The 23,064-nt window shown below is 47.5% G+C and overlaps 1 protein-coding gene and 1 pseudogene across 3 annotated transcripts in view; both read left to right on the forward strand.

Annotated features, from left to right (window-relative positions):
• Myrip (myosin VIIA and Rab interacting protein) overlaps positions 1-23,064 on the forward strand; it is a 172,582-nt gene that overhangs the window by 68,532 nt on the left and 80,986 nt on the right. For all 3 annotated transcript variants that reach the window (XM_006512128.4, XM_006512125.3, NM_144557.5), the window contains exon 3: positions 16,061-16,282. In XM_006512128.4, the coding sequence (XP_006512191.1) occupies positions 16,061-16,282 (222 nt within the window). The remainder of the gene's footprint in view (positions 1-16,060; positions 16,283-23,064) is intronic.
• Positions 8,891-13,286, forward strand: Gm15565 (annotated as a pseudogene).

A 23,064-nucleotide genomic window follows, 5' to 3' on the forward strand; every position in this document is an offset into this window, starting at 1 on the left:
CACTTACAAGACACACAGCTCTGGGCTGGCACTGCACTAGAACTAAGAGTATAGCATCTATGTTTGTGGAGATCCCACTATGTGTCGGCCAGGATGGAGGCCTCTGGCACACACAGTGGGAGCCCCAGAACACTAGGCACAGAAGCGAACCTCACACAATGTGGTATAAACTGTAATGTGCCTCCGTTCCCACACCTATGAAGTAGCAACATGTGTATCATATGGATCCGGGGATAGCAAATGAACAGATCGGCGGATCAGGGGTTGGACGGAAGGGCAGTGTGAAGAGTGTTTGAGCCTAGTTTGCAGTGGTTCACGCACAGCAAGAAGGGATGACATGACTCTGGAGAGAGTGTGGGTGTATAAGTATCCTCAAAGGAGCTTAGCAACATTGGTGTCCAAGAGCTCTGTAGGTTTTGGGGGAGTCCCCTATCCTCTCCTACTCTCTGTCTACAGCAGCACCCATGTGTGTTGGCAGCCACATGCATGAGTACGTAGGCTGGCTCCCCTGGTATCGTTGACATTTTTGTAAATGGAATTTCTGCTTTCATTAGCAAGGCAAATTGCTAAATGAACCACTTGCAGGCTACCGTGGGGCCTTATTTACAGATACCCATGGCCTCGACTGTGTTAAATAGCAATCACTGAGAGTCATTGTGCAGTGGCAGCCGAGGGCCTGCCAAGTCTTTTGGGAACTATACAAAATATTTTCAGGGCTAATTTAGTAATTTCAACATCATAAAATATCGAGGAGGAAAAGCTGGTAAATAGTGTTCATCTTTAGAACATTGTGAAGAGCAAGAAATACCCTGTCAAGGCTTGCATTTGTTATTGTGTGTATGTGTGTGTGTGAGGGGGATGCGGGTGTGACATGGCACATGTGTAGAGGCCAGAGAACGACTTTATGGAGTCTCCTTCCACCATTACGAGGATTCTAAGGGTCAATTCCAGGTCGCCAGGCTGTGTAGCCAGTATCTTTACCTACCTGGCCATTTTTCGGGAGCAAGAATTATCTTTTAATATATCCATCCTATGCCCAATCTCTGTTGTTGTCACCTCCCTCATAATGTAACTAGCCCTCATCTTCCAGTAAATAGAATCTTGTTTAAAGGCTTTTTAAAGTTTTATGTGTGTGAGTGTTTGCCTGCTTGTATGCATGTGCACCAAACGTTTGCAGTACTTGCAGAATCCAGAAGATGGCGTTGGATCCCCTGGAACTGGAGTTGCAGGCAGTTGTGAGCCACGTGTGGGTGCTGGGAATTAAGTCTGGATCCTCCACAAGAACAGCCAGTGCTCTTAACCACTGAGCCATCTTTCCAGCTCTAGAAATGGAATCTTGAAAGCATTTCCTGGGCTCAGAGATGATAAACTATAATGCAGACAGAAGCTCCCCTTGCCAGGCTTATGCACTAATGCAATCTCACAAATCCACCTGTTTCCGGAAGCCTCTGCCATCTAGATTTATATAGCTCTTGACATGTCACAGGAAGAAAAGGATATATCATGATGCAAAATGGGAATGGTATGTTTAACCAAAGATCAGAAGTGTTTCAAACCTACAGCAGCCAGAAACATATTTCTGCAGAAATCCTTTAAAAATTATACTCTCAACAAGGCTTAAATCATAGCCAAATACCACAATGAACACACCCCTGAAATATGGGCTTCTTATAATGACATCCTGAGCCTGGATTGCATTCGGTTCTTCATGATTCAGTTCCCTCCCCCTGATAGCACTAGTGCAGTACTAGGCACTAATTTTTAACATCAAGTCTGGAAAGTGAGGGAGATAACTGGAGACAAAGAAAAGCCCAGAACAAAATGGAAGGAGATGTCGCTTTCTTGCTCAAAGCCCTGTCTTTGAGACATCAGTGCATGTACCTGTATGTAGAGCTCTTGGCTATAATCATGGAACTTGGTTCATCTCATGGCTTGGTGACAAGCACTTTCCCCATCACAAATGAGAAGGTCTTGATTGTTCTGTTGATAATTTGCTCCTGATGACTGTGGTACCTAAATTGTCTCAGCATGCCGATGAGAATCTTGGTCTATCCCAGGTGCCTATTTACTCAACAGACAGCCAAGGGCCTCCCGCTGGCCTGCAGAAGGTTCAGTGTGAAGGTTAAGTTTATTGTCAATTTGATACAATCTACATTCACCTGGGAAGAGAGTCTCAACAAAGGATCGTATAGATCAGGATGGGCTGTGGGCATGCCTGGGAGGACTGGTCTTGATTACATTAGTTAGTATTGGAAGACTGAGCCCACTGTGGGCGGAACCATTCCCTAGGGTTGGACCCTGGGCTTTGTGAGAGAGAAGAAATCTGGCTGAGTGCTAGGCATGTGTGCATTTCCACTCTCTGCTCTTGGCTGTAGATGTGGTGTGGTCAGCTATCCCATCTTCTTCCCACCTGACTCCTGAGTTATCCCACCTTCCACACCACCTTGCCTTCCCTGCTCCAATAGGCTGCATCTGAAAACTGTGAGTGAAAATGGACCCTCTCCCCTCTGCCTTGATTTTTGTCAGGCTATTTCACCACAGCAACAGGAACACAATGAAGACACGTGAGAGGCAGGGGCTGTGGCCTCCATGGACTAGATTCCAGGGAGGAGATAGTTAACAAGGGAACAAATGGATGGCACAGAGCGTCATTCATGATAGATTGTGAGGAGGATCAGAAAGGGAAGAAACAAATTGCTAAGGTGTGCATTAGGGAGACTTGTGCTCTCTCTAAAACCCGAGGGTGTTGGCCTTTATACCACTTCATTCCCCACAGCCAGTACCCACAAAGAAGTGTAATGAAGGATTTGCTCTCAGGAAGAAAGCTCTCCTGTTAGGAAGTAGGGGCTTCCTTGAAAGTGATGTTTATCTAGACACACCGATCTTTTCTTTTATTGTCATGTGTATTTTTTTTTCACTGCTAAAAAAGAAAAAAATGAAGCAAACGTTGATGCTTTGTAAAAGTCTTGAGAGGCCTCTTTTGAGGGAGGTAAAGCCTGAGGAGATGGTTCGTGTGGTGAAGTGCTGAGTGCTTGCTTTGCCAGCGTGAGAACATGTGTTCAGTCACCAGAAGCTGTGTATAAACGTGGGGTGTGGTGATGCATGTCTATAACATTGGTGCTGGAGAGAAACATTCAGATCCCTGTGCTCATGGCTGGCCAGCCTAGCCTATGTGGTTAGTTCTAGGTCATTGTGATGGTTTGTATATTCTTGCACCAGGGAGTGGCACCATTTGGAGGTGTGGCCTTGTTGGAATAGGTGTGACCTGGTTGGAGTAGGTGTGTCACTGTGGGTGTGGGCTTAAGACCCACACCCTAGTTGCCTGGAAGTTAGTCTTCCACTAGCAGCCTTTGGATGAAGATGTAGAACTCTCAGCTCTGCCTGCATCATGCCTGCCTGGATACTGCCATGCTCCCACCTTGATGATAATGGACTGAACCTCTGAACCTGTAAGCCAGCCCCAATTAAATGTTGTTTTTTTATAAGACTCGCCTTGGTCATGGTGTCTGTTCACAGCAGTAAAACCCTAACTAAGATAGTCATGGAGAGACCCTGCCTCAAAAAGAAATCAAAGTTAGAAGGATGGAGGGTGTACTTGTCTTCTGGCCTCCCCCTGAACACTCATGGGCTCGAGCATACACACACACACATGCACACATACATGCATACACATGCATGCACACATACATGTACACATATACACATTCACACATACATATGCACACACACAGGCACACACATAAACATGCACCCATACACACGAACATGCACACACATGCACGTGCACACACACATATGTATACACACGTATGCACACATACATGTACACACATACATGCACACAATCCCCTCTGGTTAGTGTGTCTCTCCCACAGATGTTCAGATGCCATCAGCACCACCTTGAGCCACAAATCAAGCTGGTTCTGGAAGAGACCAGAACCCTCCTACAGAGACCAGAGACAAGGTAAAATGTTTGGCCCACATCAGGTGTGTTTGAAGAGAAGCTTTAGACAGGCAGCTGCCCAGTGTGCTGTGTAACAAACAGCACCGCACCGAGCGAGCGCCATTGGTCTTTGCTGACACAGGGTGGGAACAGGGGTTAGGATGCTTCTGAGAGCTGGGGCCCGACCTGGAGCTGCCCCAATTCTCCACAGACACCTCATTGTGGATTCCTTTACTTGTGGCTTTTCCTTATTTTCCCCTCTTCCATTTTTATATGAGAACATTACCAACTACTGCTTGTACTCTCTCTCTAAGTCTTTCCTTCCCTCGCTCCCTCCCCCCTCTTTCTGTCTCTTCTTCTCTCTTCCTCTTTCTTTCTCTCATTTCTTCTCTGTTCCCCTCCTCATCTCCTTCCCCTCAAGAATATTAGAGGTGGGAAAGACCCAGGTTTGCAGTCTAATCTGAGTCACGTCAGCATCTTCCCTGGACAGCATGCTCCTCCCTGGATGTTAGTTGACTCTGGGCCACACCCAGTTTCCCCTGCCATTGAGGGTACCCATGTCCCAGTGGCTGGCACTGGCTAGTTGTGAGGTATGACTGAGTCTACCTCTGGTAAAATTCCATAATAGACATGGCACCACCCTCTGGAGTGGCTTCCTATAGACACGACTGGTAAATAGAAACAAAACATTTTCCTCTTCTTATTGTATTTTTATTTTTTTGTTTTGAGACAGGATTTCATGTGACCCAGGATGGCCTCAAACTCAGTATCTAGCCGAAGTTGACTTAGAACTTCAGATTCCCTGCCTCTATTCCCAGAGTTTACAGGGATGTGCTACAGGGATGTGCCATTGCACTAGGTTTATGTGGTGCTGAGGGGTAAACCCAGGGTTTAATCAAGCCTTGGAAGCCCTCTGTCACCTGAGCTGCACTCCAAGACCCTGTCCTTGCTTATTAAAGCAGGTCTGGTTCCATGGCCAGGGCAAGCTCTGGGCTCCACGTGAGCTCAGTGTGAAGCAAACTCCCACTGAGCTTTGCCGAGCCTTGCCCCTTCTCCTTTCCTTCTCTTCCTTTACGCCCTTCCCCTGACCCCTTGATCTTCAGTGTCTTTTTTATTTTTGGATAAATGCATACAGGTATACAATGTGTTATGTAACAACCACCCTACGGCCTTCACTCAACTCCTCTCAGAATACCCTGACAGCCTTCTCCCAATTTCATGTCCTGTCCTCTCTTGTTAGAGCTTCTGTCACCCGCCGAGTTCAATGAGCACTGCCCACCCATGGGTTTGGGGTCACCCCCTGGAGCAGCCTCCCAGCCATCCCACAGGGAACAGGGAAAGCTTAATTCCAACCCCATCTGGGCCCTGACATCCAGCTCAGAGCTGTTCTGCTCTGTTGCTGTGTAGAGGGACGTGCTGGTGTCTCTAGGAATTGTGCTTAGCAATGTGACACTTATTCCTAGTCCCTGCCTGCCTGCTGCCTTCCTCTGTGCTTGCCTGCCCAAGACCCTGCCCTGTGACTCTTTCCCTAACACAAAAAGAAAACTTCCTCACTAAAGAAAACACCCCCCACCCCCCAGTAGCCGTCAACAGCCAGGAGTTCCTCACCCCTGTACCACTTTTGAAACCACTCTTAGACTGCACCACACACACAGGAGTTCCGCCCAAGGTGCCCACTCTTTGGGCCTCTGATTCTTCGTCTCTCAAATGAAGGTAGCTCACCACACACACTAAGGAAGATTATTCCGAGGCTGGGTAAAGGTGTTGTGTCTGGGAAGGCTGTGAACGTGGATACCCAACGGCTAGAGAATTAGTAACAAGAAAACGGAAATTGTATTGAAGGGTTTCAGTGTAGTTGTTATTTCGTGTGGTTGTCCTGGTCATCGCTGCCCAATAAAAGGCAGTAAGTGCATTCATTCCCTTGGCTAAGGAAAACACCTTCCAGCTCCCAAGTGCAGGGCTGCCCTCTAGTGGTCTCTGTGCGGATGTGAATTTTAAAAAATCGGTTTTTAAAACTCATGTGCGTGTTTGCATGTTCCTGTGACTGTGTTCATGCATGTGGATGTAGCTGCACACATGTCACGACATGCATGTAGAGGTCACGGGACAATCTCCTGTATCAGGCCATGCCTTCTACCTTGTTTGAGACTGGGTCTCTTCTTGACCATTGTAAATGCCAGGCTAGCTGGCTCACAAGCTCCCAGGGTGCTCAACCCCCTAGCCCCCTGTAAGAGCTCCGGGATTACAGATGCGCACCACCATGCCTGGCTTTACATGGCATTGGGGGATCTGAACTCAAGACCACACACTTGTTCAGCAAGCACTGTACCTACCGAGCCAGCCCAGAGAATAAAATCTTGCAGACAGATGGCAAACTGTCATTCTCAGTAGCCCACAGGTGTTCTCCAGGGATAAATTACACACCCCGTGGTCACTCTGACCTCTCCAGCATTCTTGTTTACATACGCACACACTTCTGAGTGTTGGAAGAACTCTTGGTGTCTACCGTGGGAGCCAGAGCAGGTCAGTGTGTGCACCCTGAGAGAAGCACTCTGAGCGTAGAACCGCTGGCATTTGTGTGAGAGAGAGGTCGATTTGTCTTACAGAATATGCTTAGGTGATGGTGCCCACTGGCTGATCCAGTCTTCAGGGTGAGTGGAGGTTGGAGATCCAGGGGGAGTTGCTAGTTCAAGGCCGGAGGCGGTGTGGTCTATCGGCCTTGTTTCTGCTTCTCTGGTGAGTGTGGGTGAGATCTAGCCACTTACAGGGAGTAATTGGTGTGAGTTGAAGTCTACTGATTTAAACATAAATCTTTTTTAAAGACACTGTGTGTGTATGTGTGCATGTGTGTTTGTGTATATCTGGGGAGGGTTGCGTATGTGTATCTGTATGTGTCTGTATCTGTGTGTGTCTCTTTGTATGTCTGAGTGTCCATTTGTGGTCTGTGTATATCTTGTATCTGTGTGTGTCTGTGTCTTTGCCTCTCTCTCTCTCTCTCTCTCTCTCTGTGTGTGTGTGTGTGTGTGTGTGTGTGTGTGTGTGTGTGTGTGTGTTTGTGTGTGTGTGTGTGTCTAGGAATCAAAACTTAAGGCCTCTAGAGGAGTAGGGCATACTCCTACCTACTAAGCTGTCTGTCCAGCCCTCTGGATATCAGCCTTATCTTAAAAAATACCTAGACAACAATATCTAGATTGATCTAACCAAATATTTAACTCTTTCCGGATAGATACAGAACATTAACTTAGGTTTTCTGAAAACATTTTTGGATGTATCTGGCATTTGTCTGCAAACATCACCATCCCTTCAGGAGAGAGCCCTGGGCAGTGTCTTCATGCTCCATCGTTCTTGTCTTTCATGGCCCCATCTTTTTCTGTCTCTAAACTGCTCCATGCTTAGGATATGTCATGGCTTGAGGCAGCAGCTCCACAGATGTCTGTTTCATAAAGAGCCACATAAATTATGTAGCATCCATTTATGAGCACAACAGACATCTTAACAAGCTATGAATCTATGTGCTCAATATGAATGTTAAAGTAATGGATGAATTTAGTTTTGGATTCAGAATATACTTTCTATTATATTTTAAAAATAAAACCAAATCATAGTGCTTAAAGTGGCTGCTTGTTTTCATTCCCAAGTGGCCTTCTATGTACACAGCCGACCACATCTATGCCTCTGCACTAGGGTTCACTTCCTCTCTGGGTAAGCGGGGGGGGGGGGGGGGGGGAAGGCAGCCTGAAGAGGAGGGCACACTGCTGTCCCCAGCGGCCTCCTGGGAAGAGAAGATCAGGGAACTGGGAGATCCATGAGGCTCTGCAGCTCTGCACATGAACATCAGACCCTGGGAAGCGGTTCTGTCCAATTGTCCTGCACATGTATGAATACCTCATTTCCTCTTTTACTTTTGAGACTTTTTGACACCAGTAGAACTTTTACTGACAAAAGAGACCTCAGGAACTTTGGACATTTTCCAAAATCCATTGAATCAGGTAGATTTTGTAGGGGAAAAAAATCAAGAATATAAAAGAAATAATGATTCGCTTGATTTTTTTTTTTTCCTCTTTGCTGAATGTAAGCAACTGTTGGACAAGTAGCTGGCGCCCTCTGGGAATTCCTCTTGGACCGGGCATGTTTGCAGCAGCCGTATCTTGTGAGCTCTCAGAGCAACAGTCAATTTGCATTTTAATTTAGGCTAAAGTGTGGATGTTTGATATGAAATCTTTCTTCCCCTCCTCTATTTGACAGAAGGAATGACTGTTCATTCATCTTTGGCGAATGGGTGCCCCTCTGTTTCCAGCTAGCTACTGAGCCTTTCATTAGCAGAGGTAAAAGGAACAAGGCTGGGGGAAGCTGCTCTTGCACGTGGGAAACTTTTCAGGTTTGGGAGACCTTCAAACTAGAAACCCCTCATCTGTGTGTGCACATGTGTACACACATGTGTGCTCCTGTGCATGTGAAGGTCAGAGAGCAACACTGAGTGCCCTCTCTGCCATTCCTCATCTCTCCTTGTGCTCACCTGGTGCTGCGTCCGGCTTTATTCCCCATCCACAGGACAGTCTCTTTTCCAAAGGAATCCTATCCATGGGAGATGTGGGCAGATTTCTCCTTCCTGTTTCTGTATCCAGAGGTTCCAAGTTCCATGTATTCTCAACTGTGCCTGTTGGCATATCACTAAGGCCCATATGGCCAATTCTGCTCCTGCTGACATGTTCCTGGTCAAGCTTTGTCTAGGAATTGTCTCTGTCTTATACACAGCAACTCTTGTAAAGAAAACATTTACTTGGGATTGGCTTACCGTTTCCGAGGTTTCTGGTGCTGGAGGAGCAGAGAGCTCTATATCTTGATTCACGGGCAGCATGGTCAGACTGTGTGCCAAAACTGGGTGTAGCTTGAGCATATGAGACCTCAAAGTCCGCCCTCACAGTGACACACTTCCTCTAACAAGGCCACACCTCCTGATAGTGTCACTCCCTATTGGTCAAGCATTCAAACACATGAGTCTATGGGAGCCATTCCTGTTCAAACTACCTCATCCTCCAAGATGCTATTTTTTCTTTGAGCCCCATTGTTGTATTGATAGAAGAATCTGAAGCCACCACTTCAATGATCAATTTATCTAGTGTTGTAGATGGCATCCAACACCCTCTTCTGGCCTCTGTTGGTACCTCCCATATGAGTACACAGATCTCTCTCTGTCTCTGTCTCTGTCTCTCTCTCTCTCTCTCTCTCTCACACACACACACACACACACACACACACAATTAAAACAAAAATACATTTCTCAAAAAACACTCTCTCCATTTAGATCTTTGTCACCCTGGTCTTGATGACCTCAAGGCTCTGTAAACAGCACAGAAGGACTCAGGCAGAGTCTCTCCCCTGATCCAGCTTCCTCATCATTCTGTCAGGAGCTCTCTTTGACACCCAGTTCTGAGGGTCTCACTGTCGGCCACCACCCAGTGAAGGCAGTCACTGCCTTCTTCTCATGACCTCTGAACACTTCACTTTGGCAAGGCATGGAGGCTCTTTAAAATCAGCCACCAGCCTGCTCCCCCTGACCCCTAGCTTAATCCCTTCTCACACACTGAATGTTCCACTCTGTGTCTGGACTTTCGCAAGAGATGACTTCTCCATCTACAGTGTCTTCCCACACATGTTGGTAGCTCTAGTAAATCCTTCCAAAGCCAGTGTGGGCACCCCTACTTCTGTGTGATGTACACCACCCAGAACCAACCCCCCCCCACACACACACACACTGCCTGACACCTTACATGCCTGTCGGTAGAACCTGCCTTTCTCTCTGCAGTGGGGGCTTTTGCTTTATGTCCACAATACCTGGCAGGAAAACATTAGGCACTAAATGGGTGAGCGAAGGGTCCAACAATAAAGGAACTGATTTTATCTTTCTCTTTTGTTCCCATGTGAAATGAGCAAGCTACCAGAACCACTGCAGTTCGGGTGAACTGAAAACGCACATTTTGATGAGAAAAACTTCAAGAACTCAGCTTAAAGAACACATCCGTTAGCACCTTCCGAGGCAGAGGGTGTGGTGTGCACCTTTCCCTGGCATCTTTTAAAATTGCCTCCTTGTGTTTTTGTATTCGAACCAGTGTGTTTAACACCAATCTATGCTTATGTTACTACTCCACATTCAGCAGGAACAATTTAAATTACTCATTGGAATTCATCCTAAAACCCGTCTGTGCTTAGTTGTTTACGGTCATGTACCACGTAGCATTTCAGTGGGTAACAGGCCGCACATACAGCCCATAACGTTACAATGGAGCCAAGAAGTCCCCACGGCCTGGAGACATCATAGTCCTCACTAGGAGAGTTCCACTAGGAAGTTGTGAGGCTTCTCTCAGCTCCGACCCTGTGGGCACCCAGAGCCATCAGAGAAAGTCTTCTCGCCAGCCTCCCCTCTCCCCCCTGTAGGATATATTTTTAAATGTTCTATAGGGGCTGGCGTAAAGTAAGCGTAAGTCCTTGATCCCTAGCATACACTTAAGAAGTATGGTAACCCATGCTTCATCTCAGGCTGGGAGGCGGAGGCAGGGGGATCCTAGGGCTCACTTGCCATGCAGTGCAGCTGAGCAGTGAACTCTAGGTCCCTGAAGAGGCACCGTGGAGAGCAATGAAGCTCGACACCCAGTGTTGACTTCTGGTCTCCACAGGCGCAAACACATGTATGCACCACACACACAAATGTAAAACCAACCAACCACTGTGCAGGTTTCTCTACAGCTCCCTCCATGAACTTAGACTTGGGGAAGATGTCTGCTGTGAACAGGGCTGTTGAGGATGGACCACCAAGCTGCCACCCCTAGTGCCGCATGCCATCTCCTCACAGCTGACAGGCGTCTCTACAGGCACCCCCCTCTCACAGATGAATCAGATGCGCCTCTGATTAGGTGGGAGTTCACATTCATGGCAGTGAATGACACAGCGGATGTCAGGGAGTGCACCTGAGGAGCAACGCTTTGAGGTGGACGTCGTGCCCACCTTGGTGGGGGAGAGAACAGAGCTCTGTGCATCTCTGTTTTGTTTACTGTCATCTGCAGAGTGATGGACAGCTCTGTTCCTCCTGGGAGAGGGAAGGTTTTGTTGTTGCTGTTGCTGCTGCTCAAGGTCAGAGCTACAGCAATAATCCCACAACAGGGGGCCGGCCCTCTAGGACAAAAATATCTATTTCTATAGCTGTCTTGTGATGCAGATTTGGACCAGCTCTACAGGGTGTGTGTAAGAAAGAGAGAGAAAGAGAAAGAGAGAGAGAGAGAGAGAGAGAGAGAGAGAGAGAGAGAGAGTGTGCTGGGGGGTGTCTTGTACTCAGTCAGGCTTCATAGCAGAACCTGTTGTCTGTGTGTGTTAGAGAAAGATTCTGACATGTGTTTCTCTCTTATACATCAAAAGAAAAGGAATAACTGTAACGTGGATACACACAGGAGGACCATGCAGAAGGGAGAGTCTGCAGATGGGTATTCTATAGCCAGCCTCAGCTCCATAACTATGCTGCCCCCAGTCTTGGCTTTTGGTGCATAGCTAAGCTGACCACACAGTGTGGTTGAGCCTCCCTTCCGTGCTGAGCCAGTCTCCACCTGACAGCCGCTGACATGGTGCAGGCTCCAGCCTGCTCTGCCTTCTAACCCTCCATCACTTCCCTCTGTGCTGACCCCAGCTCCTTAGCTGGCTGCCTACTCCAGTTCTAGGGATCTAAATGGCATCTTCCTTGAGAAGATGTCTCTGTACAGTGCCCAATGCGTGCTCATGCTCCTTTGTACCTTGTAGAATAATCAGCAGCCTCCCTCTGTTAGTAAAAATTGCTAATAGGATACAATGTTTAATGGCCGGAAGGGCAACTATCTCAAATTTACATATCTGATAAGGAACTTGTATCCAGACTACATCAAGAGACCTTACAAAATAACAAACAAGAAAAGACAAATACTCTCATTAGAACAGATGAGGTTGCCCGCATGTCTGGTGAGCCCATGAAAACATGTTCTGCTATCTTCATTAGTCATTAGAGATGTGCAAATCAAAATCTTAGCACAAGACCTCTCGCATCCTCTAAGATGACAGCCATCAGGAAAAGGGTTCTGTCATAGTGCGGATGAGAAGACACTTAAGTCTTCCCAGCAGACCATGGGATGGACAGGTAGAGATGGGGGGAAGCACGTCTGGTACTTTTCCAAGCCCAGTTACTAACCATGTGGATCAACGGTTCAATTCCTATAACCACAGAGAACTTGAATATAAATGTCCATGAAAGGGTTAACCATAATAGCCAGAAAGTACTCATAATTCAATGCCAGTCAGCTGCCAAGAGATAAATAAAATATGGTGCATGCTAACATTGGATGTTGTTTGTTGGCAAAAGGCTCAGGGGACACTGTAGATGAGGGGTTGGGAAGAATGTAAAAGAGGAAGGGATGGAAAGCCACAGACTTCTGCCTCCGAACATGGGATGGCAGTGTGTTACATACATGAACTCACTCCTGCTGTGGTAACCCACACCAGACCTCCACATGATCGAGAGAGTCAAAAATTCCAGCATGGAGCAGGGATAGTCTCTCTCTACACACCCTGCCCCTAACTACAGAGCTAATGGCAGCTGATGGTTGTTAAGGGCAGGCTGGCCATTGTAAGTTGCCCGTCCCCCAGTGCGTGCCCCGCCCCCAGCCACATACATATGGGCAACGTTAATTGGACTTAGTGAGCTATATAGAAAAGAGAGCCATGAAGTTGGTCAGCAGATACACCATTGGGAGAACTGGAAAGATGGAGTAGGGATTGGGTATGAATGAGATACATTGTATACATGTATAAAATTTTCACAAACAAAAATAAACACATGAACCCCTCTCTGTCTTCTCTACCCTGGGAGCAGCTCTCTTGCCTTGGCCCCTCACCCTGAAAATGTATGCCTGCTCCAAGTTCTTCTCTACCCACTCCCTGATCAGGAGCACCTCTCAGCTGCCGAGTCACTGCTGAGTCGTCTGCAGTGGAGCTGAAGCGACCACAGATGTCAACAGATGAGAGTCTCAGCCGCTTGGTGGTCACACGGCCTCTGACCTCACTTATCCCTAGCCACAGCTTCCAAATCAACGCCATTTCAAGGGGCATCCACACAGCCGCCAAGTTCATTGGGGCTGGGGCTGTTATAGTTGGGGTGGCTGGCTCTGGGGTTGGGATTGGGACTGTTTGGGGGGATCCTCGTCATTGTCTATGCCAGGAAGCCTTCTCTGAAGCAACAACTCTTCTATGCGATTCTGGGCTCTGCCCTCTCAGAGGCCGTGGGGCTCTTTGCCTAATGGTGGCCTTTCTCATCCTCTGCGCCATATGAAGAAGCTGTCCCTACTTCCACCTCCCATAGTTCTTTCGTGTCTCGCCTGCCCTGTATGTTCCTTCTCCTGTACCTCCCCAAGAAGTCTGGGGAAAGTGCTTGGCTCAGGGTTGACAGAGAGAAGACAAATAGATACTGTATTAATAAGATATAAACATACACACTTGCATACATACATATGATAACTAATAAATGAGATCTACTAAAAATAAAGCTTAATACCAAAAGGAATTTTAATGCAGTTATGTAGTGTATATACGCTTTTGTCAATGAAGACCACAGGTACGTGATTGGTTGTAATGACCCCAAGAAATTCCACTTGTCTGACTATCTCAGATCTGCTGATGGTGAGACACGACACACGATGTGGTAGTAGGATTGAGGAATTGTAGTAGTAGTTAAATATAACTTCTATCCCTGCCAGGCTACTGTCTGTGCCTACCATGTGCTCAGGATGTTTGGGGCCACTCCTTAAGGCTCCTCCAATCCCTTCCCTGACCTCCCAGGGGTATGCAAGCTGTCAGTCTTCACATTCCTGTGATGGTAGCTGGCTGCCTGTCGGTGTGACCCAGGCTCTTTGGTGGAAGATTGTGGGAAGCCACATGTGCCGTTGCTGAGTGGCACTGACTACTGCTGGCCACCACGCATAAGATTGGACAAACAACCAATGTGTACGTATGCAGTAAAGTTTTTTGCAAAGACACTGCCTGGCCCAGGCATGATAATGAGGTTCTGTAAGGTACTGAGAGTATAACCAATCAGATGTGAGACATGCAAATGAGGTATGATAATGAGGTTCTGTAAGGTACTGAGAGAGAGTAGCCAATCAGATGAGGAACATGCAAATGAGGCTTAGTGCATAACCAATCCGGGTGTGAGACACGCCCCTCCTAGGCCTATAAAAGCAGCACCAGTTCTGGGCTCGAAGTCTTTTCACCTCTACAATCAAGCTCTCCCAATAAACGTGTGCAGAAGGATCCTGTTGCAGCGTCGTTCTTCCTGGCCAGTCGAGCGCGCGCAAGAGAAGATGATGGTCTTTCATCCACATGCAAGTCGCCAGCATCTCAGGTCTGCCTGAGGATCCATATCCACTCCTGTTGATTTGAAAGCTTTTCAAACCTCTGGCTGCTTGGGTCTCCAGGGGTGTGAAACAGGACCACGACTACATCAGATTCTCAGCAGGGCTGTTGTGAGGATTAATGTTTTAACAGAAGCAATCTTCTCCCCTCTAAGAAGGCATTAATGGAATGAAAGGCTTTATTCTGCAAGGCTGCTCATTGTTAGTGGTAATGTAGTGTCTGAAGCAGAAGTGGTTGGGTTTTCACGACACCCAGGGATACACAAACTCAACCCATTCAGAGTTTCTCTGTGGATGTAAGGTGAAGGATTGGTCTCGCTGGAGACAGGTAAGATGGATCAGTGGGAAAAGGACCTGCCATGTAAGAGTGAGAACATCAGTTCAGGTTTCCAGAAGAAACATTGAACTCCCGTGTGGTGGTGGGTGTCTTGTAATCCCAGCGCTGAGTGGAGGCAGGAGGATGCCCAGAGCTCACTGACCAGCTGGTTTACCCAATCAGTGAGCTCCAGGTTCAGTAAGAGAACCTGTCTCAAAAGATAGTGCCAAGAAGCAATGGAGTAAGACACCAGTGTGTTTTAAAGAATATTTTTACTTAATTTTCAAGAAATTTATGTAATGTATTTTGATCATATGCACCCCAACCATTCCAGTTAACTCCTCGCAGGTCCACACAGCATCCCTAACCCTACCTCCAATTTCATATCCTCTTTTAAGAATTTTAACAACCCACCAACTCCAGGTGTGCTGCACAACTACTTCTGGGTGGAGCCAACCACTGAGGTGTGGTTGACCTATCTTTAAGGGTCACACCCTTAAAGAAAACTGCCTCTCCCTTCCATAGAAGCAGTCAGCTGCCCGTAGCTCTTCCGTTAGGCATAGGAGCTCATGAGTCCCACTCCATGCTGGAATATCACCTGCCTTGATCTTGTGTGGCCACCACAGCTGTTGTTGATGAGGGTGACAGCCCATCATATCCAGAAGGCACTGTCTCTCTTCCTCCCCCTTCTCTGGTTCTTAAAACCTTTCTTCTGCCTCTTGCATGATTGTCCCTGAGCCTTGGGGAGAGAGGCCACTCAGGATTGAGCTCTGGTCTCCACATGCACATTCAGCACACACAAGCATACACACATGCACACTCTGGTCTCCACGTGTACATTCAACATACACAAGCATACACATATACACACACTGGTCTCCATGTGTACATTCAACATACACAAGCACACACATGCACACTCTGGTCTCCACGTGTACATTCAACATACACAGCACACACACACACACACACACACGTCTCCACATGTACATTCAACATAGACATAAGAAGATGGACAAGCATGCACACACATGCACATATATAGTCTCTCTGGTTTTATTTTTCTTTTTTAAATGATTGATTGACTGATTTTCTGTATGAGTATTCTGTTGCTGTCTTCAGACACACCAGAAGAGGGCATTCTCCCATTTCAGATGGTTGTGAGCCACCATGTAGTTGATGGAAATTGAACCCAGGACCTCTGAAAGAGCAGTCAGTGCTCTTAACCACTGAGCCATCTCTCCAGCCTTTATTGTTCTTCTATAGGACAATTTTACAAGGGCTGGGCACGTGCAAGGGACAGGACCAGGTGCTCTGGGCTGACGACCCCACCCTGGTGTTTCTCTCTGCCTCACCTTCTCCCCTCTTCCTGGTTTGCAGTGAGATGAAGCAGAGGCTGGCCGAGGAGAACAGCAAGTGCAGCATCCTCTCGAAGCACCAGAAGTTCGTGGAGCGCTGCTGCATGCGGTGCTGCTCGCCCTTCACCTTCCTGGTCAACGCCAGGCGCCGCTGCGGGGAATGCAAGTTCAGCGTCTGCAAGAGCTGCTGCTCCTACCAGAAGCACGAGAAGCTATGGGTTTGCTGTGTCTGCCAGCAAGCCAGGTGAGTGGACACATACTTGCAGGTCTGGGCTGTTGGCACCACTGTGTCCTCTGGTATTGATGGACAGGTGTGCCCAGAGCACTAAAGCCAGCAAAGGATGTCAGACAGGGGATGAGAGGAGCCATGGGAGTGCACAAAGGAGGCTGTCAGGATGAAAGATACAGCTTCTTCCATGCTCCAGCTTCTCCCATGCTCCAGCTTCTCCCATGCCCTGCCCACTCCTTTCATTTTTGATAAGTGTCCTGGGTTTATAGAAACTGCACTATATTATGAAAACTTGAGTAAACTGGGTGGGCTCCTAATAACTCAGATGCACAAGGACATGAAGGGACACACGACTATTCGTCTCCACAAGTGTTGCCAACAAGCAGGCCTAATCAACTTCCACATTGATTGTGGTGAAAATGAGCATGCACTAGCTCTCAGGAGGGTTTGGAGAAAGCCTCATAGTGGGGATGGATGCTGCCGCCGTGTGCATAGAACGAGAGACACCTGCAGTTCATAGTCTCCCTGTGGCGTGCTGAGTGTTTAACAGCCGGTGTCTGTCTTAAATCTCTGCTGATTTCATCGTCCTCGAGGTTCACTGTCATTCCTGGTGGCTCCACATAGTTCTTCGTGATGGTGACCAAAGCCTGGCTGTGCCTGAGCCACACTCAAGAAGCCAGCCTTCCTGCCTTGCATTCCTTCTCCATCTCTCCTCTCCCTGCTCTGTCATGCTTACACACTTTAGTGAGCTAAGTTCTAGCATTTTCCCAGGAGCTGGTTTGTGGGGATAGCGGCTGAGTGGGTGAGCAGGGTCCCTGAGGAAGCAGGCTCTGCATAGCAAAGATCCCAAAATCCCCATGACACCAGCTTCCGTGGAAAAGTGGCTTTCTCATCATCCAGTGTCCAGTCTTGGAGGCACCAGGTCCTAAGCATTGCACAGCTGAGACTGTCCCATTTCCACATGGAGGCTTCGTGGAGACCCATCGTAACTGACTGCTGTGAGCATGGCCATCTATACCAGAAACACAGGCAAACATGTTTGTGTCTTTCTGCAATGTCAGGATGTATTAAATAACAAATTCAGAGGGCATGGAAGTTTCAACAACAGCAACTTACCAAATATCCCTGCTTTGCTTAATGCCTCCAGGTGAGGGAAACATGGGTTCTTATTCTGAATTTAATTATGCATATCAGCTCTCAGATTATACATTACACACAGCATACTACAAATCTATCTCCTACCTATCATCTGTCTATCAACTGTATATGTCTGTCTGTCTATCTACCTATCTATCTATCAATCTATCTATCTATCTATCTATCTATCTAGTGTGTGTGTGTGTAGCTTGCAGAATGACTACAAAGGGTTAAAGAGTCAAGAAGCTTCAAAAAGACCTGGGGAACTATTAGGAGTATAAGAGAGTCTGGAGGGTGATGAGAGAACCAAGCATACATCATCTCTGAGATGAATAAGGTGAAGCAAAATACAGGACCAGAGCACATGAATGAACAGACAGACAGATGGACAACAGATCCAGACAGGTGAGCAAGAGGACAGACAGATGGCAGTTGGGGTAGGACGCAGCCACAGAGGAACAGATGGGCTGAAGCCAGGGACCGGGGATAGTTCTCCACCTGTGGTTCTTGATGCACACACTAAGTGATCAGATGATAGGCAGCAGGGTGTCTGTCACCGTCTTATTGAGTGTTCTCTGCTGCAGAGTCCCGGTGAGGAAGTTAGACTCTTTCCTTAGACATGTCCTCTGAGGTCTTGGGCCTGGTTGTCCTGATGTGACAATATTATCTCCATGTGTACCTGTGGTACACTTCCAAGTCCCTCACCAGTCAGTGCCAGGTGGCGCCCATCCAGGAGTGTACCCACCCTCTGCTTCAGACACCATAGAAGTTGCTTGTAAAATGGAGTTTCTTAGAGCACAGCACAGGTTGGAAACCATTGTTCTGAACAAATGGAGTAGCCTAGGGCAGGGAACAGCCTGGTCTCAACAGTTAGGTTTGGGATGTGTGGTGGTTTACATTTGCTTGGTCCACAGGAAGTGGCACTATTAGGAGGTGTGGCCTTGCTGGAAGAAGTGTGTCACTGTGTAGGCAGGCTTTGAGGTCTCTATGCTCAAGCTCCACCCAGTGTGGAAGGAGAGTCCCCTCCTGGCTGCCTTCAGATCAAGATGTAGAACTCTTGGCTCCTCCAGCACCACGTCTGCATGCATACCGCTGTTTCCCTCCACGATGACAATGGACTGAACTTCTGAAACTGTAAGCCAGCCCCAACTAAATGTTTGCCTTTATAAGAGTTTCCTTGTCCATAGGGTCTCTCCAAAGCAATACAAACTCTAACTAAGACAAGGTGATAGATGGGAGTGGCCCAACCTTCTGCTTCTTAGTGAGCTCAGGGCCAGACATTGAGAAAGTGCATATCAGGGTGGAGGGTTATCATAGCTGTTACAAGTAGTGGCTGCTCTTCTCGAGGACCTGGCTTCAGTTCCCAGTGGAGGGTGCTCAGCATGGTAAATAGCACTCTGCACACACTGGGGATGGTACTCCACTCTGAGGTTGGTGCTCTGAAGTGGTGATGGTGCACCACCCTGAGGTTAGTGCACCACCCTGAGGTTAGTGCTCCACCCTGAGGTTGGTGCTCCACCCTGAGGTTGGTGCTCCACCCTGAGGTTGGTGCTCCGAAGTGGGGATGGTGCTCTACACTGAGGTTGGTGCTCTGAAGTAGGGATGATGCTCCACCCAGAGGTTGATTCTCTGTACTAGGGTTGGTGTTCCACCCTGGGGTTGGTGTTCTACCCTAAGGTTGGTGCTCCACCCTGAGGTTGGTGCTCTGCACTGGGGATGGTGCTCTACCCTTAGGTTGGTGCTCTGCACTGGGGATGGTGCTGCACACACACTGAGTGTGGCACACTGCTCTGGAGATGCATGCTAATGAGAAGCCCAGTATTGTACTCAGTTGCAAACGCCTCCAGAGGAAAGAGCATGGACTTGGTGGCCCCTGAGATTCTTTTCTATATGTTGAGTCTATGACATTTGCATAACATAGGTCTGGATGAGAAGCCTGAATTAGCTACTTATATGTCATGTGATTGATTCTAGGCAAGTTACTCTATCTTTTAGAGTCTGGAGAAAACAATACTCAGAATCTATAACAGAAAAAAGAGAGAACTATAAACCACTGCGGGGTCTTAGCTGCAATTACTTGGCACTGTTCCTGTTATTTTGTTCTGAGGTCTTTAAGTAGGTATTTTCCTAATAAAATATTAAGCTGGTGTGATTGCCTCTAAGCAGGAAGTAATTTCCTCCATTTGTCGTCTTCATTTAGCACTGTAAAAATAATCTATTTTTTATATATAAAATCAGTTTATTTCCCAGCACTGACCTGGGGCAGTTAAAGAAACCACCAAGTTGGGGTCACAGATAGAGACACTTGGTAAGCCAGGGTCTCGGATGGGGAGACCTGGGCCCCAGAGACTGAGATATTAACACTCAGGTCATCATTGAATAACTTCAATCATGTATTGTTTTACATTTCGGCATCCCCAGGGAGCTGAGCAGTGTGTACAGGAGACAGTAGCTTTGCTACAAAGAGCTGGAGGAGTTCTCTGTCCCATACAACACTGTGCGTTGCATCTTTCTGCTCCCATAAAATACGCAGAATCATCCTGCTAAGTTAGTGCCATGCAGTGAGCTTGGCATGGTGGTGTGCACACCTGTAATCCCAGCGCTGAGGAGCTGGAGACACAGAAGGTAGAGGTGAGAAGCTCAGAAGTTCAAGACCAGGGGCTGGGAGCTGGCACAGCTGCTAAAGTGCTCATCATGCAAGTCTCAAGGCCTGAGTTTGGATCCCTGGCACTGATATCTGCATGGTGGGGCGCATCTATAGCACTGTGGGATGGCAGAGACAGGAGAACCTCTGGGGTTTGCTGACTAACCAGTCTAACCAAGTCATAGAGCTCCAGGTTTGTTAAGAGACCCTGGTTCAGTAAATCAATCAATCAATCAATCAAGTGAAGAGTAATAGGGGAAGACACGTACTATCAGCTTCTGGACTCCAAATGCATGCACACATATGTGCATGGATGCACCCACCGGCATGTGCGTGCATGTGTACACATACACACATACTCACGCTCACACACAGTCATCCTTGGCTACATAGTGAAGTCCAGACCAGACTGGACTGGACTCCATCAGACCCTCTATTACAGCCCCTCACTCAGCAAGATGATGAACTAAACCGTCACAATCCTGTGGAAGCCTGAGTGTTCCTTTCCCCCAAGAAGCAGCCATTTTGAAATGGTGCTTGTATTCCTTTATTCCTTTATGCTGTTAGCATGGCTGCAGTCATGTTTTGGCTTATGAAATCCTTCAGCAAAACACCAAGTTGTTAACCTCTTTGGAAAGCTCGCATCGTGTTCAGTCTGTGTCTGTCTGTCTGTCTGTCATCCATCCATCCATCCATCTATACACCTATCAATCACTTCTCTATTACTGTCATTGTCCTGGCTGAATCTGTTCCAGTCTGTCACGTTTATTCCACGTTGATACTTGTGGTTCCTTTCCTCAGTGCACAGTGCTCGCCAGTGTTCCATGTGTTCATCACATATCCCGCCCCCCTTTGCAGGCAGATTGGCACTGTTCGATCAGTTTGGGCAGCAGACCCTGAGCACACAGGTCATGGGTCATGCTAAAGTTGATGTCTTATCTCTGGTGCTGATGTGAGGGGCTTTGTTTGTACATCTGGAAGACTGTGTCAGCGTTAGCTGGAATTTCTAAGTGATTTCTGTGGAAAGGACCCTCCTTGCAGCTGATGTTAAATATGTAAGAGGAGAAAAATATCTCTTGTGGTTTTTAGGCAAAGGGTGTTGGAAGCTAGCAGAGGAAAGCTATCCGCCCTCACTGATATGGCCCTTGCTTTTCTTTATTGTTTGCAATAATATATATGACTGCAATATTCGCAGTGTTTGTTTCTTGGCTCTCAACATTATAGAACAGCAGTGATGCAACCTTGCTCTTTCCTCTCGGGCTCCCCCCTCCTGCATTCAGGGGGTCTGTCCTTTCCTGGACACACTAATAATCAAGCCATGTCAACTTGATTTTAATAAGATTCCCATGTTGTTGTTGTTGTTGTTTATGTTGTAATGCCCTGTCATTAAAATGCATCCTGAAAACAATATACAGCATGCTTGCCACACACCAGGGGAGAGTTAGTAGTTATTATAACTGCCTGGTCACTTATGGAAGTGACTGTGTGAAAGGTGCTGTCAGTTGAGTTTTGCGTACTGTAGGGACATGTGCACTGCTCATTTAACCCTCCTTGGATAATTAGCTCTTGTGATAGCTTTATCCATCATGATACATACAGCAAACAAAAAGAGGTCTCTGTGCTGAGCAGTCCCATCCCACAGGACTGTGGGTAGAGCAGAAATGCTTTAGATCATCAGGGATCCTGGTAGACATTAGTATTGGAGGTGAAACGGCCTTAGGAGAAGTCAGCGTGATGCACCCCTTGGACAGTCTTCCTACCCAAGCTTCCCAGGACATGTGATCTTGAGGGAAAGTCAATCAGGCTGTGGGATGCAGCACAGAATAAAATGTGTTAACTCCTCAGAATGCTAATGTGGAAAAAGACGGAGAGGCTGAGAGATGAGTCTGTGTGTTGGTGCTCGCTGTGGAAGCTTGGAGATCTGAGTTCAGATCCCCAACGTCCATGTTAAAGAAAAAATCCAGGCATAACGGTGTGGGTCTGTAACCCAAGAACTTGGGGGATGCAGTTCATCGTGGAAACAACAGAACCCTAGGGCTTGCTGGGCAGCCAGCCTTGTAGCTGAACTCCAGGTTCAGCAGAAAACCAGAGCCCTGGATGGTGGTCACCATGGTTACATTCACCTTTTACCACATTTTGCCTAAGTGTATCGGTTCTTGTGCCCATGCCTCTGCAGCACCCATAGTTTTGTAGTGCCTTGTGAAGTCTTTCATGATACTGCATCACAGTTTATTAACCCATTCTCATGATTTCAAACATGTTTCTATTCTTACTTTGTTTGTGTGCACCTGCAGACACTGCTCCATGCACCTGCAGACTCTGCTTCATGCACCTGCAGACACTGCTCCATGCACCTGCAGGCACTGCTCTGTGCACCTGCATACTCTGCTTCATGCACCTGCAGACACTGCTCCATGCACCTGCAGACACTGCTCTATGCACCTGCAGACACTGCTCCATGCACCTGCAGACTCTGTTCCATGCACCTGCAGACACTGCTCCATGTACCTGCATACTCTGCTCCATGCACCTGCAGACAAATGGTGCTCCACACATCTTTTCTTGCATGTGCTCCTTGGTCTCTGGCTATTCTCTGAAGGACTCTAGGATTAAAACTTCAATCCCAGCCTGTAGACATTTTGCCTTCTAGGTAATTTTACATTTTCTTGCAGAATCACATGTACTTATTCTGCCCTCAGTGATGAACATCACCTTCCACACCAGCTGACCAATGTCCTGCCCTCTCTGTGAAACCTCATTACATAGAAGAAAATCTGAAAGCCCTGAAGACATGGCTTAGTTGCTAAAGATGGCATGAGCTGGAGCCCTGGACCCCATGTTAAGAGCAGAAAGTCAGACATAGTGGTGCACATTCATAATTCCTGTACTGGGGAGGCAGAGACAGGAGGACACCTGGGACTCACAGACCAGTCAGCCTAGCCTTCTGTGCAAACTATAGGCCAGAGGAACTTTGTCACAAAATTCAAAATGAACAGCAATTGAGGACGTCAACCTC

This window comes from Mus musculus, chromosome 9 (genome assembly GCF_000001635.26).
Source record: "Mus musculus strain C57BL/6J chromosome 9, GRCm38.p6 C57BL/6J".
Lineage (NCBI taxonomy): Eukaryota > Metazoa > Chordata > Mammalia > Rodentia > Muridae > Mus > Mus musculus.